The 12,162-nt window shown below is 50.8% G+C and overlaps 8 protein-coding genes across 8 annotated transcripts; 5 read left to right on the top strand and 3 right to left on the bottom strand.

The window, feature by feature from the left end:
• The first annotated feature begins 170 nt into the window (after window positions 1-170).
• On the top strand, window positions 171-1,842 carry LY79DRAFT_543844 (uncharacterized protein). The gene has a single exon (XM_060557079.1). The coding sequence runs from the start codon at window positions 437-439 to the stop codon at window positions 1,487-1,489; it is 1,053 nt and encodes a 350-aa protein (XP_060417511.1). The 5' UTR covers window positions 171-436; the 3' UTR covers window positions 1,490-1,842.
• Window positions 1,843-2,457: 615 nt separating this feature from the next.
• LY79DRAFT_677999 (uncharacterized protein) lies at window positions 2,458-3,498 on the top strand. The gene has a single exon (XM_060564494.1). The coding sequence runs from the start codon at window positions 2,563-2,565 to the stop codon at window positions 3,046-3,048; it is 486 nt and encodes a 161-aa protein (XP_060417512.1). The 5' UTR covers window positions 2,458-2,562; the 3' UTR covers window positions 3,049-3,498.
• LY79DRAFT_543846 (uncharacterized protein) lies at window positions 2,937-3,402 on the top strand. Its single transcript, XM_060557080.1, has one exon. The coding sequence runs from the start codon at window positions 3,052-3,054 to the stop codon at window positions 3,334-3,336; it is 285 nt and encodes a 94-aa protein (XP_060417513.1). The 5' UTR covers window positions 2,937-3,051; the 3' UTR covers window positions 3,337-3,402.
• Window positions 3,499-4,079: 581 nt separating the features above from the next.
• On the top strand, window positions 4,080-4,637 carry LY79DRAFT_50691 (uncharacterized protein). Its single transcript, XM_060553769.1, has one exon. It carries the CDS (start codon window positions 4,296-4,298, stop codon window positions 4,587-4,589), a length of 294 nt encoding a protein of 97 aa, XP_060417514.1. The 5' UTR covers window positions 4,080-4,295; the 3' UTR covers window positions 4,590-4,637.
• A 49-nt stretch (window positions 4,638-4,686) lies between these two features.
• LY79DRAFT_587907 (phosphoglycerate mutase) lies at window positions 4,687-5,643 on the bottom strand (the record flags this gene model as incomplete). Its single annotated transcript, XM_060560841.1, has 2 exons — window positions 4,687-5,271; window positions 5,326-5,643. 2 exons carry the CDS (start codon window positions 5,641-5,643, stop codon window positions 4,687-4,689), a joined length of 903 nt encoding a protein of 300 aa, XP_060417515.1.
• Window positions 5,644-5,923: 280 nt separating this feature from the next.
• On the top strand, window positions 5,924-7,962 carry LY79DRAFT_543849 (heterokaryon incompatibility protein-domain-containing protein). The gene has a single exon (XM_060557081.1). The coding sequence runs from the start codon at window positions 6,000-6,002 to the stop codon at window positions 7,914-7,916; it is 1,917 nt and encodes a 638-aa protein (XP_060417516.1). The 5' UTR covers window positions 5,924-5,999; the 3' UTR covers window positions 7,917-7,962.
• A 13-nt stretch (window positions 7,963-7,975) lies between these two features.
• LY79DRAFT_543851 (cytochrome P450 52A11) lies at window positions 7,976-10,156 on the bottom strand. The gene is made up of 6 exons (XM_060557082.1): window positions 9,845-10,156; window positions 9,565-9,782; window positions 9,310-9,496; window positions 8,741-9,254; window positions 8,249-8,717; window positions 7,976-8,187 (listed from the first exon to the last, which is right to left on the bottom strand). Exons 1-6 carry the CDS (start codon window positions 10,116-10,118, stop codon window positions 8,113-8,115), a joined length of 1,737 nt encoding a protein of 578 aa, XP_060417517.1. The 5' UTR covers window positions 10,119-10,156; the 3' UTR covers window positions 7,976-8,112.
• A 323-nt stretch (window positions 10,157-10,479) lies between these two features.
• Window positions 10,480-12,096, bottom strand: LY79DRAFT_543852 (short-chain dehydrogenase/reductase). The gene is made up of 5 exons (XM_060557083.1): window positions 11,832-12,096; window positions 11,659-11,759; window positions 11,165-11,580; window positions 11,057-11,109; window positions 10,480-10,947 (listed from the first exon to the last, which is right to left on the bottom strand). Exons 1-5 carry the CDS (start codon window positions 12,073-12,075, stop codon window positions 10,742-10,744), a joined length of 1,020 nt encoding a protein of 339 aa, XP_060417518.1. The 5' UTR covers window positions 12,076-12,096; the 3' UTR covers window positions 10,480-10,741.
• Window positions 12,097-12,162: the final 66 nt, after the last annotated feature.

The raw sequence follows: 12,162 nt of genomic DNA on the forward strand, positions 1-12,162 counted from the left end.
GCGTAAAGAAAAGAAGGATAACTATCGTGGGTTGGTTGGTTGAATAATAAACTTATTGCCGCAAATCCTCGGTGGATCCTTGGCCCGATTACCCGAGGATTCGCCGGCAATGAGTCATCGGAGTTAATCCGATAACTCCGATAATTATCCGCGATGGTCAACATCGCAACAGCATCTTTATTCGACCTTTTTTTGCCTTGAGTTGGAATCTAAGGCTCGTACTGACTGCACAACAAGCCAAACGCAGCGCCGGCCGGAGAGAGGGCGGCGCTCGAGTCCAGGTCCCAGTAGCTGCTATGATTGCCGAGTTTGACGAGACGTGCAGGTAGCACATAAAGGCGACCTGGCGCCCCATCATCGAGATCGTCACTTACGAATGAAAACGTCTACTGCGACCCGCGTCTCTTTCATTTAAGTGCGCTGACAAACTCCGAGAATGGCTGCCCCTTTGCCTCGAGGATATCGTTCCATCACTGAATATCATCCCCGCGAGGATCAGGGCGACGCAATTGTTCGAGCCGCTGCTTACCATCGCAAAGACTACTGTCAGTCTGTGATATGGTTTTCGCCTCGCGAACATGTTGGTATTCAGTCCTCGATAGCAACGCCCTTCGAGCGGACATCCAATACGGGACTTGGCTTCCTCGATCGACTTCCCCTCGAGCTCTTACATGACGCATTATTGCATCTGGATATACGCTCTCTATACAAGTTGCGACAAACAAATCTCAGAGCGAGAGAGACAGTGGATTCTCTGAAACAATATCAGATGGTGGCCACGCATGGAATGAACCTTCTCTGTGCCTTACTACGAACACAAATCGCCACAGGCGTTTCTCTGTGCGAATTCTACGACGCTTTATGTACCAAGGCTTGTACTCTTTGCGGCAAATTTGGGGGATTTGTATCCCTCCTGACCTGGAATCGATGCTGCTTTGTATGCCTCCAAAGAGCTCCAGAAACTCAATTGCGAACTCTTGCCGCTGTCCGGAAGCAACTTAACTTAACCAAGGCCCAATCAAACCAACTGACGTCATTCAAGACTTTGCCTGGAATATATTCGATGAAGGAATCCGTACATAAATCTCGCATCACAGTCGTTTCTCTTCATGATGCCATATCGGTCTCCCGGCCGCAACCGCATGCACTACCGCAAGCAGATTCAGTGAGCTCGGAACTATACCAAAAATACAACTTTATGGGGTCTTGCGCGCTACCTTACTTTGATAGACGGACCGGCAGAGTCGAACACGGGATATCATGCGCTGGGTGTCAACTTGCTCTCGAAAAAGACATCATTGGCTCCAGGGGCGAGAAATGGGCTTTCGAGGTTCGCGACATGGTATATGCGCAAGACAGCTTTTTGGAACATTTTCGGTGGTGTGAACAGGCACAGCTGCTGTGGGAATCGAGTGACGAAGGTCACAACCGGCCAAACGAACTACCAGAGGCTGCTCGGAGAGGAGGCTTCTTCAATAATAGAGACTGACAAAGATATTAAAACTGTTCGCCCATAAATTGCCAACAGGCTATCTACAATGCAACGCGTACAAGTAGAAAGCAGCCAGAAAGCGGCCAACCCTCAGACTACCTACAGTGGGGTAGCAAAAGTCTAGCTGATTCCCCAACCAACGTCGCAAGTTATCAAACTCAACAACACTTACCCTCTATTATATCCCTCGCCTATATACAAAATAGTAGGCAAAAATAGAGATGAATAGAGCTGCTTTTTCTCTGTGTATAAATCCACATGACTTTACTTTTCTATGTAAATCACTATTGTTTTAAAAAGTCAAAGAGGCCGACTTCGGATAGCGACATTGTGTGATTTTGCATTCGGCGGAACTTTTGCTTACCCACTGTAACCAGCAATCTACCATCTCAATGCCACTCAAGAGTTTGCAAGCCGTGTTTCACTCCACAATTTGTCCGTTTTAATCCGTGTATTTCACCGGCGCATCTGGCTTGACTAAGTGCCTAGAACAGTAGTTAGTCAAATCCTTGCCCTATTCTTTTCTGACTGGATTGCATTTAAAGTTGGTTCCCTGACGTTCCTGGCACTGTATGAACTCCATATCTGTCACGATATATAAGCTACTATTACTGCCCACGTAACTAACGGTATCGTTTTTTCACGTGACAATATCCTTCATGCAGCTGCATGTATATTTGATATGTTTGGAGGTACACATCTCTTGACTAATTGGCCGCCGTAAATTAGACCAGGCGTAGTTACGGGGGCACTTTCTTCTTACGATGTTGGATGGTTGAATAGCTTGTGCAGGTTTTGTTGACGATGAACATAGCTACGTAACGCAAAGCAAAGCTGCACTAAAGCTGTTTGAAAACCCGGGCGGTCATCACCTCCCTCTCCACGACCATCAGGGTCCCCCTCGCTAACGGAGATGAGCTTGCTATATAATGGCGTCTCCCCTTTATCCTACACACCGGCGAGTGCGACACCACCTATGAAGCTCGTCGTATACAATAGTGACAAGCCCGGCTAAGACGAAAAACCGGAATCAAAGAGGCTTGCATGCGAGGTCGATTTCCTAGCAAGATATGGACTCCCGACGCCCGCTCACGGAAGAACGCGACTGGTTCTACAACGGCCTTCCTAGCCTACCTAAGCTTGTAGCACGCTCTAGCTCAACACCGTTCCGCTTTAATCGTGTTAACCCATGGTTGTCGGATCGCAAAACCCTGGCTGCTGTCGGCGAGCATGCTATTGTCAGCAGATGGAACGACGAACCTTCCCTCCTGAGGGACCAAATATTAGGCATCCTTGCCCGGCAGGACGTCGACTATCAGGCGATTGACAGCCTCCGCATAGGATACATCGACAATGAAATGCCAGTCATCGTCTCCATCTCGGTTTCGGCGGGCACGCCATGGGAAATAGGCAGCCAAGTCGCCCGGGAATGCAGAAAAGCCCTTGTCGAGCACGGGCTTGACGATGTTCACTGCGAGATCAAGGAGTTCAGGCTCTTAAACCTCGTCAAGGTCCTACAGCAAGACGCACACGACCATCCTCCCGAATATCAGTAATATATGTACCAGCTTTCCGATCAGCTGGGAACCGCCATTACGAGCTCAGACAAGCCCCGTCAGGAAGGCACAAAGGGGATCTATTTACGCCGAACCAGTAGCAAGCCCGCCAATATATTCGCGCTAACCTGCCGACATGTCTGCTTTATCAGCTCTGAGGTGGGTAGTCGGTTGTCAGGAAAAGAGACGCTACCTAGCAAGCCCGTCATCCAGCTGCCAGAGAGGGCATACAATAGATACATGGGCTCACTAGAGACCTCCAGAAACAGGGTAACTACAGCAATCTAATACACAGAGCAGAAACAAGAGGCTTACTACGTTAATTTATCTATAAATATTACTAAACTTAAAGGCAATATAGATACTGTTAATGCTATCCTGTAGTTTTTCTACTGTTGCACTTTATTAAGCAGTAGGATTATTAGAGAGGTTGTATACGCTGTAGCCTATGAATTACAAGGAGACCCTAACTTCTTGAGCAATTAGTGCTTGATACAGTTGAAGGCCAAATGATCCATTTCGGCTTTCTGCTGTTATCTTGATATAAAACGATTGGCATCCTGTCTTGGAATCATGCCTCATGACTAATCCTTACTCACTAGGACGAGTGCGTCTGACATCTTAATGCTGTTCTGTGTCCTCTTCTCGAAACTCATCTACACTCCTTCTGTGTCGCCAAATGTTTGAGGCGATCCGCGGTGGAAAGATGGACCTAGTTGACTTGGCCAAGGTCGCCAAGCAATTGTGAATGGTTCTCTTAAGAGCAATATACAAATAGAAATCAGTAGGGTGCGGTTTACAAGACCATAAGGCATGCCGATACTGGCCGGAGGTAGTGGGTCTTAGCCGCGGAGGACCGAGTTATCCTACCCGGAGAGATGTGCCCACCCGGACCGAAAAGCCTAACGTTTAGTTAGTTTCGGTGGCCGTCGGTTCACAGAGCCGTGGTCCGCCTTAACCACGGCTCAACCAAAGAACGGACAAAGCTTGCCCCGGGACCTCCATGGAAAATCTTCCAGCTCCTTCCTAACGCCCCGAATGTTTTTCTCTCGTGTGCCTTTGCTTCGCGCTCCAAGATAAAACATCGACAAAACGCCAGCATCACCGACACCAACAGTCAACACAGCAATAACATCGGGTCGACAACAAATCAATCATCACTCCGGTGTGTACCGCACCCGATCTCATCTGTACGTGGGTGCTATAGTCCCCCGATTAACCGATGCGCAGTTCCCAAGAGCCTAGCAATGATCGATCCCATCAGCGGCTGGGCCATTGGCATAACGGCTCTCATGCTTGCCATCTACGGCCCTTACACCTACTGGATCTCCCATGGCCCTACCTGGGACGAGTGGCGCGAGCGTGAGGAGGCCGCCGACAGACGACGCCTCCGCCAGGCCGTCCGTGACGAGAACCGCGCAGCCGACGCGGCCATGCTTCGCCAACTTACCGAGCGAGCCGCCGAGCTCAAGGCCCGCAAGGAGAGGCAGTTGGAGGAAAAGACCGGTAGCAAAGATCAGTCGGAGAAGAAGACTGTCTGAGCGAGAGAGAAACAGGACGCAAAGTACGCGGCGTGGCTGACAAAAATGTGTCTGGGATTGAGGTTATGGGAGCATGACTCCCTTCCGGCAGCTGTATTTACGAGGCCTCGGATTTCTCCCCGCGGATGAACAAGGCAATCGATGACCCTTCCCTGACCCTGAACTCTTCCTGCCCCCCAACCCTAAGAATGGCTGAGATGGCGTACGAGTGAACCGTCAAGGACACGAATTGGTTCGCGTCCGTCGAGAATATCTCATCAAGGACCTGCTGCTTTCTAGCAACATGCTCCTCCGTGGTCTCGAATCGGTCGGCCTTCCAGAGCTGATCCTCCTCGGTGAACCCGGGCTCGAACATGTACTTGGGGTACGCGCTCTCAATCGACTTCCTCGAGCTCCTCTTGTCGCATGTGTGATCGGTCATGCGTTCTCTCAGTCCCTCTTTGATGAGAGGCCGAAACTCTTCGCCTTTGGCCTCGACCAAGGCACCGAACGCGAGCCTGCTAGTTTCGAGACACCGACGGAGCGGGCTCGTGTAGAAGGACTCCGGGAAGGGAACCTTCTCGGTGCTCGTGGCGCCAGCCCAGAATGCACTCAGCTCTTTCGCCTGCTGGATGCCCTTGTCGACAAGCTCGGCGTCGAGCCACGTAACTACCCCATCGCCGTCGAGATGTGACCAGTATCTCTGGGGCAGGTCAGCTGTCATTAGTGGATAGTCAGCGGGAGGATGGCTACGTACGTCCCACTCGTCCCTCCCGACCTTGGCTTCTTGCACGTTGTGGTACCCTAGTCCGTGTCTCGTAAGGTATACGACCTTGTAGTCAACGCCATCCGGACTCTCGGTATTGAGCCTACTGACGTGAGCGGCGAACCGTTCCCATGGCTTGATACCTGGTTGACTGGTCTCATCTCCAAACGGTTTATCCAAGAGCCCCAGGCCCGGCTGCGTCGTTGCTTTCCCACCAGGGCTCCTTTCTGCGACTTGGTGGTAGTCTACGAAGTACTCGGGAAGGATTGTAAACTTGTAGCGACAAACAGGGCTGGTGGGCGCGGCCATTTTGGTCGCTGCGAGTAGTGCGGGGAAGAGGGTTCGAGGGAGCATGAACTGAACCCGACGGTAAATGAGGATAGAAACCAGGGATGATGAGGTTAGAGTACGTGGGGTTTTTAGCTAAATAAGTAACGAGGGTGGTCAGAAAGCGATTAGGCGCGTCATTTGTTGAGGGAGAGGTGTTGCGCGAAATATTGGAGAGGCTTTTGAGGCTTACCAACTCGCGGTTCTATTCGCTCTGATTTCTCAAGGCGGTCTAGGCTCCAGTTTAACTTATCGCGGAAAAGGGTTGAGTAAACCCGGGTTTCCCGCTTTGTAGAGGCATCAGCAGTCCCGAGAAGAGGACGTTTTAAGCATCCAACATGTCGACATCACAAAACAAAATCCCAAGTACAGCAAGTGGACATGTCAAAAACGTCCACACACAAGTCTCATCCTCCGTCTACCCTGCTCTTCCTCTCAACGCCGGGGATGTTCGAATCATTTCGATCAAGCCATCGGATGAGTGCGAGAACAAAAAAGTCTGTTGCACTCTTGAGGTCGCCAGCCTGAAGGAGGGCGTGGTCTCGTATCTTGCCGTTTCATACACTTGGGGCCCAGCCAGCGTCAATGAGAGGACGACACCGCCCACTCCCATTACCTGCAATGGACAGGACATACTCGTCCCACACAACCTGGAAAAGGCGCTGTTACGCATAAGAAGCAGACCAGAATTCGCAGGCAAGAAGTTCTGGATCGATGCCATCTCGATCAACCAAACAGACGACGAAGAGCGGTCGAGCCAGGTGAAACTCATGGCCGCAATTTACAGCTCGGCCGATTCAGTTCTGATCTGGCTGGGCGAAGAGGACGATGACACAAGTCAGGCTTTCGATCTCATCAACCTGTTTCCCACCATAGACCAAGCCAGACTCGAAGAATTGACCCCGCACCGGGTTATGCAGAGCAAGATAGCAAGAGTATGGGGAGGGCTCACTCTACACGACTTACTCTACGACCCTGCCTCATGGAATGCTGTCAGAAGGCTGTTTCGCCGGACCTACTTTCACAGAGTATGGATCATTCAAGAAGTTGTTCTCGCCAAGAATGCAATTGTACTCTGCGGCAGCCATGCTACTTCATGGGGGCATCTTGAAGCGCTTTCCCATTTTCTCAGTACTAGCTCATGGTCAAGCCACTTCAGCGCTTTAAGCCTTGACGACCCGTCTCCTGGACCATGTCATCACACTACGCCGGCGGTATTGAAAGCAAACAAAGTCTCGCGTCGAGAGGAACGATACGCAGAGGCCCTCACAAGCTCGTTGGTTCGTTGTCGCCACTTCAAAGCCACCGATCCACGCGACAAAGTTTACGCCCTGCTGGGGCTAGTTGGATTAGGGGGTAAGGTCATTGACAAACCGGGCCTACAGCCGGTATACGGGAGCCGCACCGTTGAATCGGCCTACATATCAGCAGCCACGCAGATCCTCAAAGACAGTGATGACTTACTTCTACTGTACTGCATCGAAGGGGAGGCGTTTCAGTATAGCCCCGAGCTGCCCTCTTGGGTTCCTGATTGGAGATGCGAAAAGGCTCTCGGGCTAAGAGTCACCAGATACCGACGTTTCAACGCATCTGGCGGCTTAGCGCGGAGATTGGTTGTTCATGAGTCGTCGAGGATTCTCGAGGTTCGCGCTCGAAGGGTCGACGTTATTCTATCTGCCGGCGAGGCCAAACACGAGATCAATAAGGGTGAGCCATTTCCAAAGCTGATGAAGATCTTGAAGGGCAATAATTCTTGCATTGACGAAGCGACGCTGAATATGGTCTGGCGCTCTCTGTTGACAAACACCGGTGGTGACCCGCCGCAATGCCCGATCGACGAGAGCTACAGGGGGGCCTTCGTGCACTGGTTTACAGACAAGCTGTCAGTGTTGACCAAAAGCACACCGGTTCGGGAAACAAAAGAGAACGAAGCAATTTTGGCCGGGTTTCAACAACTGAGTAAACAGATACCCCCAAGCCCATCGAAAGAACACTACGATACTGTGTTCTCTCATGCAGTTCACTTAAAACTTTTCAAGACGTTAAAAGGATACATCGGGGCCGGATCAGAGTCTCTTCAAGAGGACGACTCAGTGTGGATCGTGCCCGGCTCTCGGGTGCCTTTGATATTTCGTAAAGACGGACCTGATCATCATCGCTTAGTAGGAGGGGCATACGTACACGGGTTGATGCACGGCGAGGCACTCGAATTGGACGGCGTGACGAACCAGTGGGAGGCTCTTTGTATTTCGTAACAGCTTCCTAGCATTAGTTCCCACCGGCTCAATGTGACTACATTAGACCTCTCATCTTTCGGCATTGATCAATGATCCGTGGATGGCAGGTAGTCCTTTATGTGGGATTATAACATCAAAATCGAATTGTCTGTTCTACTGACAGTCGTAAAAAACCACATAGTATTGAAGTTTGGTTCATGGAATGAATAAAACTTCAATCTTTGGTCACATCCCGTAGCCTCACGCGAACCTTCATGTTGTCGACGGGGCGCAAAGTAACCTGACGGGTCTAGTCCTCAAGTTAGAAATAATAACCAAAAGGTTACCAGCTAGGTTCGGAATAGGCTTACGTTGTAGAGCTGAGTATTGGACTTGTATTGCCCCTTTTCATTGACAATTGGGTTGCCCTTCTCATCCCGAGCTGCCTCTCCCAAACCAACCTTCTCGAAGACGTATTTGCCAACGACACTGGCTAGGATAACCCTGGCCTCAATGTTGGCCAGCTCTTGTCCGATGCAGTTTCTGGGTCCCCTCTCAAATGGTCTCCACGCAGAAGCAGGAATCTCACATTCTTCGGCACCCGCCTTTTCGTCTTCGTTTGTTGCCATGGACGTATCTGTGTTGCCGAGCCATCGCTCAGGAACGAAGTCGTCCTTGGTACTTCCGTAGACGTCGGGGTCCCGCTGGATCAGGTAGGAACAGCTATACAAAACCAGACCGTCGACGCATAGGCTGGCGCCGCTCGGCAGTTGAAGGTGAAAGTTTGCCCCAGGAGGGCAAAGACGAGCGGTGGCGGCGGGGGATACAGGCGCAGGGTTTCTTTGATGACCGCCGAAGTGTACGTCATCCCCCGCGTGATTTCTTCGCCTCGCGAGAGCAGAGCTTCGCGGACCGATGCGGGACTCAGATCCGGGCCAAAAAGGGCCTCCAGCTCGGTTCTGAGAGCCTTCATTGCACGAGGAGTTCGGGACAGCTCGTAAAAGGCCCATTGGAGGAGAATGCTGGTGGTGTCATGGCCTGCGAAAATGAAACTTTTGAGCTGATCTTTGGTGTAGTCGATGATGTCCCGAGTCAATACTTCAGTATCCTTCAAGCTCAGAGCCAAGATGCTGCGAGTTGAAGAGCCTTCGTCCTGTTTTACGTCATCGAACTTGCGCTGAATGAGGTCCTCAAGAAAGATGTTGAGAGTTTTAGACAATCTCTTCCGTTGACGGTTCTTTCGGGGGCCGTCTGCCCACCGCAACATACCGGTGCTCTCTTTGTACGATAGAAGGAACTTTTTGTAGTTTTTGATGAAGTCACTCTGGAGCTCTTCTGGGAGTTGGGCGCCGAGATCAACGTCCATAGTCACAGCACCTGAGAACAAATAAGCTTTTGTGTCAGGAGACATAGACATAGCATGTGAACAAACCAATTATATCGAATGTGAGATTCGTACACAGAGGCTCGAGCTCAAAGATGGCGCCTGTATTGGCAAGTGTGTCTAGCTTCGCTAGAAAGGCCTCGGTCTTTTCCAGAATTGTTGGCATCAAACCCATGAGATGCTGGGGGGCAAAGCCTGGGTTGAAATGTTTCCTCATGTCTTTCCATTCCGAGCCCTGAGAGAGGTCGCCGGTCAGCCTCAGAAAGAAGACATGGAGGGTTCAGCAAAGATCGATTACGTTACCTGTGCCATGGCGATTGACCTTTCACCGAGCAGTGGAGCCAGATTCCTCATTGTGTCGGACTTGGGCGTGCTGTAAGGCCACGTTTTTGACTGTCTCGATACTTGCTCCGCAATTTCATGGCTTCGGATCAGCAGCATTGCACGCATGACTGGACGGGTGTCGAGGAGCATGACTGGAGGGTTCCCGATCGACTCGCTCATGTCCGCAAACGCGGACTCTGCATCAGATTCGTCAGTTCATGAAGTTTATATTTCAAAGCGGTCTGAAGACTCGACTAACCCATACTGCCATTTTCCTCGCCACGCCTCTGATGGAAAGCACCGACTGCCTTGAGATGGCCCCATACCAATGACGGCTTAACCTGGGGAAAGTGAGCATATTGCTTGAACCGACGGTAGCTCAACGCTAAGTAAAGATAAAGAAGAGCCGCAGGTAACGCTAAAAGGGCTATTGATAAAGGGTTCAACATGATGGATTTGATGTAAGTAGTTAAAAATATCAGAACCGAGATGGCAGAGACTGGGGCAAGACAACAGGTTCGTTGGGAACCCATGAACTATTATTATAAAGAGAAGACGTTTATTCGTTCACTGTGCGAAAGCCGTTTCAGAAAGAGCATGGACAAGGGAGGCTCTGCTTGATCTTCTCCAGTCTCATGGCCTGATATGTCAGTCGCCCTCACCGCCAACCCCTCTTCTAGATATATGGTTTTCCGTCTTCTCCGAGCCACAATTATGCTTTTTACATGTCACTGTACATAACTGAGGTAGTGAATTTAAGACAGGGCCCCTTGCTAGTGGCATGACCAACGCTACCACGCTCGTGTATGATGCCTTGATTTGTGGAGGGCCAATCGGAGCTCATTGGTTCCATCGTACATATATATACGCACTAGCCAATGGTAATAGGCCACCACCCAAGGTAAGTTGAAATGACAACTTGGACTCAGTAAGAATGGAGCAACTCATAAAGACTGGCTCTCACATGGGCGGAGTAGGTGTGACACGGATAGGAATATAGTGGCTTCTTTTAATGAGCTCATACGGAATACAAGTTATACTTGATGCGTACAGCGCGTTCGACAAGTTTCGCATTCGGCAAGCCTGGCATTCGACTAGACACAAGCCGGAGATGATTCGCTCGGGCAAGCGAACCGAGGTTTGATTCTTCGAGAGCCTAGTAGCTCGATGGCACCACGCCCAGTCTTCCACCGTCCGTGACAAGCACATTGCCATTGGTGTATGCGCCCGCTCTACTGACCATGAAGAGTACCGCACCAGCCATATCCTCCAAATCTCCAACCCTCTCCTCCGGAATGACTGACTTCTCCCAGCCGCCACTGTGCGATTTCAACATTCCTGTAGTCATTTCACTCGGGTAGACTAGTACAGCAGGGTCAGCAAGCGTGGACATTGTCTTGAGCCATTGATGTTCTTGAACAGTGAGTGCATTAAAAGGGGCCAGTATTGAATTGGAGGTGGGTCGACTTACATCCTGGTGCAATCACATTTGCGCGGATGCTGAAGGGTACTAAAACCGTGCTTCTTCGTGGAGATTAGCAACGAGTCCGGCCAGGAAGATTCAGAGCTGGGTTCCTACAGTTGCTTGAGCATGTGTACCACGGCTGCCTTCGATGCTCCATAGGCGAATCCCATCGGTTGGCGGTTGTAAGCGCCGATACTACTTGTCGCAATCACTTGACTCCTCTGTTTGAAGTTGCCGCGTTTGTTGCCCTCGTCAAGCAGTTCAAGGAATGCTGCCACAGTGAAAAACACGCCCGTGGTGTTGACGGCGAAAGTCTCCGTGAAGTCTTTCTGGTCCCAGCCGAGTATGAAGTCACGGTACTGAGTGATCGTTGGGTTCGCAGGTAGGCCCTGGAGCGTCGGGCCTGTTATTCCCGAGTTGGCGATGACAACGTTGACATACCCGTGGGCCTCTTTGATTTGGGAAACAGCTCGCTCAAGGTCACTTTTTTGAGTGATATCACCTTGGATAATGCGGATATTGCCATGTTTCTGAGGTGAAAAGATAATCAGTCAGTGGACTCTTGAACAAGGTGAGATGGCTTGGCAGCTCCAAACGCTTCAACGTACTGCGGTGCTGGCTGCTTTCTCCAAAGCTTCCTTCCGGCGGCCAATAATGTACACAGTTGCACCATTTGCTTCGAGTCCTTGTGCAATCATGAGTCCGATACCTGCATCATGGGGTTAGGAGGCTTTAGGTGATACGTAGGCGCGCTTTCATAATATTGATGACGATGACATACCAGTACCCCCACCGGTTACGACGGCAATAAGGCCTTTGACGCTGAAGAGGTCAGCAGCATTGATGTTTGCGGACGCCATTTCAGATCTGAGTGTTTTTCTCTTAAGGAGGTTATATATGAGCGTGAGATGAAAGCCTGGGCTGCAGAATGGAAGGATATCTATAGCAGCCGGAAGTGCAACAAGAGCCTTAAATGCCGTCGCCCTGAGGGGTGGTCTGACCCCCCTCACATGAGATTGCGACATCCCGCATTTACGCCGCCTTGCATCAAAGCCCAATTGCGAGTGGCTACTGGCTGCGAGTTTCACATGTAGCCCGGACCCCGCAATTCG

Source organism: Colletotrichum navitas, assembly GCF_030913465.1.
Source record: "Colletotrichum navitas strain CBS 125086 chromosome Unknown LY79scaffold_11, whole genome shotgun sequence".
NCBI classification, from domain to species: Eukaryota; Fungi; Ascomycota; class Sordariomycetes; order Glomerellales; family Glomerellaceae; genus Colletotrichum; species Colletotrichum navitas.

What these genes read in the sequence shown, in the direction of transcription:
- LY79DRAFT_543846 (XM_060557080.1), top strand. Translation starts at nt 3,052, where the DNA reads ATGTACCAGCTTTCCGATCAGCTGGGAACCGCCATTACGAGCTCAGAC.
- LY79DRAFT_543844 (XM_060557079.1), top strand. Translation starts at nt 437, where the DNA reads ATGGCTGCCCCTTTGCCTCGAGGATATCGTTCCATCACTGAATATCAT.
- LY79DRAFT_543849 (XM_060557081.1), top strand. Translation starts at nt 6,000, where the DNA reads ATGTCGACATCACAAAACAAAATCCCAAGTACAGCAAGTGGACATGTC.
- LY79DRAFT_50691 (XM_060553769.1), top strand. Translation starts at nt 4,296, where the DNA reads ATGATCGATCCCATCAGCGGCTGGGCCATTGGCATAACGGCTCTCATG.
- LY79DRAFT_543851 (XM_060557082.1), bottom strand. Translation starts at nt 10,118, where the DNA reads ATGGGTTCCCAACGAACCTGTTGTCTTGCCCCAGTCTCTGCCATCTCG. An exon ending in TCTCACATTCGATATAATTG is followed by an intron (nt 9,255 to 9,309) that starts GTTTGTTCACAT and finishes ATTTGTTCTCAG; the next exon opens with GTGCTGTGACTATGGACGTT. An exon ending in CCAATACTCAGCTCTACAAC is followed by an intron (nt 8,188 to 8,248) that starts GTAAGCCTATTC and finishes CTTGAGGACTAG; the next exon opens with ACCCGTCAGGTTACTTTGCG.
- LY79DRAFT_677999 (XM_060564494.1), top strand. Translation starts at nt 2,563, where the DNA reads ATGGACTCCCGACGCCCGCTCACGGAAGAACGCGACTGGTTCTACAAC.
- LY79DRAFT_543852 (XM_060557083.1), bottom strand. Translation starts at nt 12,075, where the DNA reads ATGTCGCAATCTCATGTGAGGGGGGTCAGACCACCCCTCAGGGCGACG. An exon ending in CGTAACCGGTGGGGGTACTG is followed by an intron (nt 11,760 to 11,831) that starts GTATGTCATCGT and finishes CCCATGATGCAG; the next exon opens with GTATCGGACTCATGATTGCA. An exon ending in GTACACATGCTCAAGCAACT is followed by an intron (nt 11,110 to 11,164) that starts GTAGGAACCCAG and finishes ATCTCCACGAAG; the next exon opens with AAGCACGGTTTTAGTACCCT.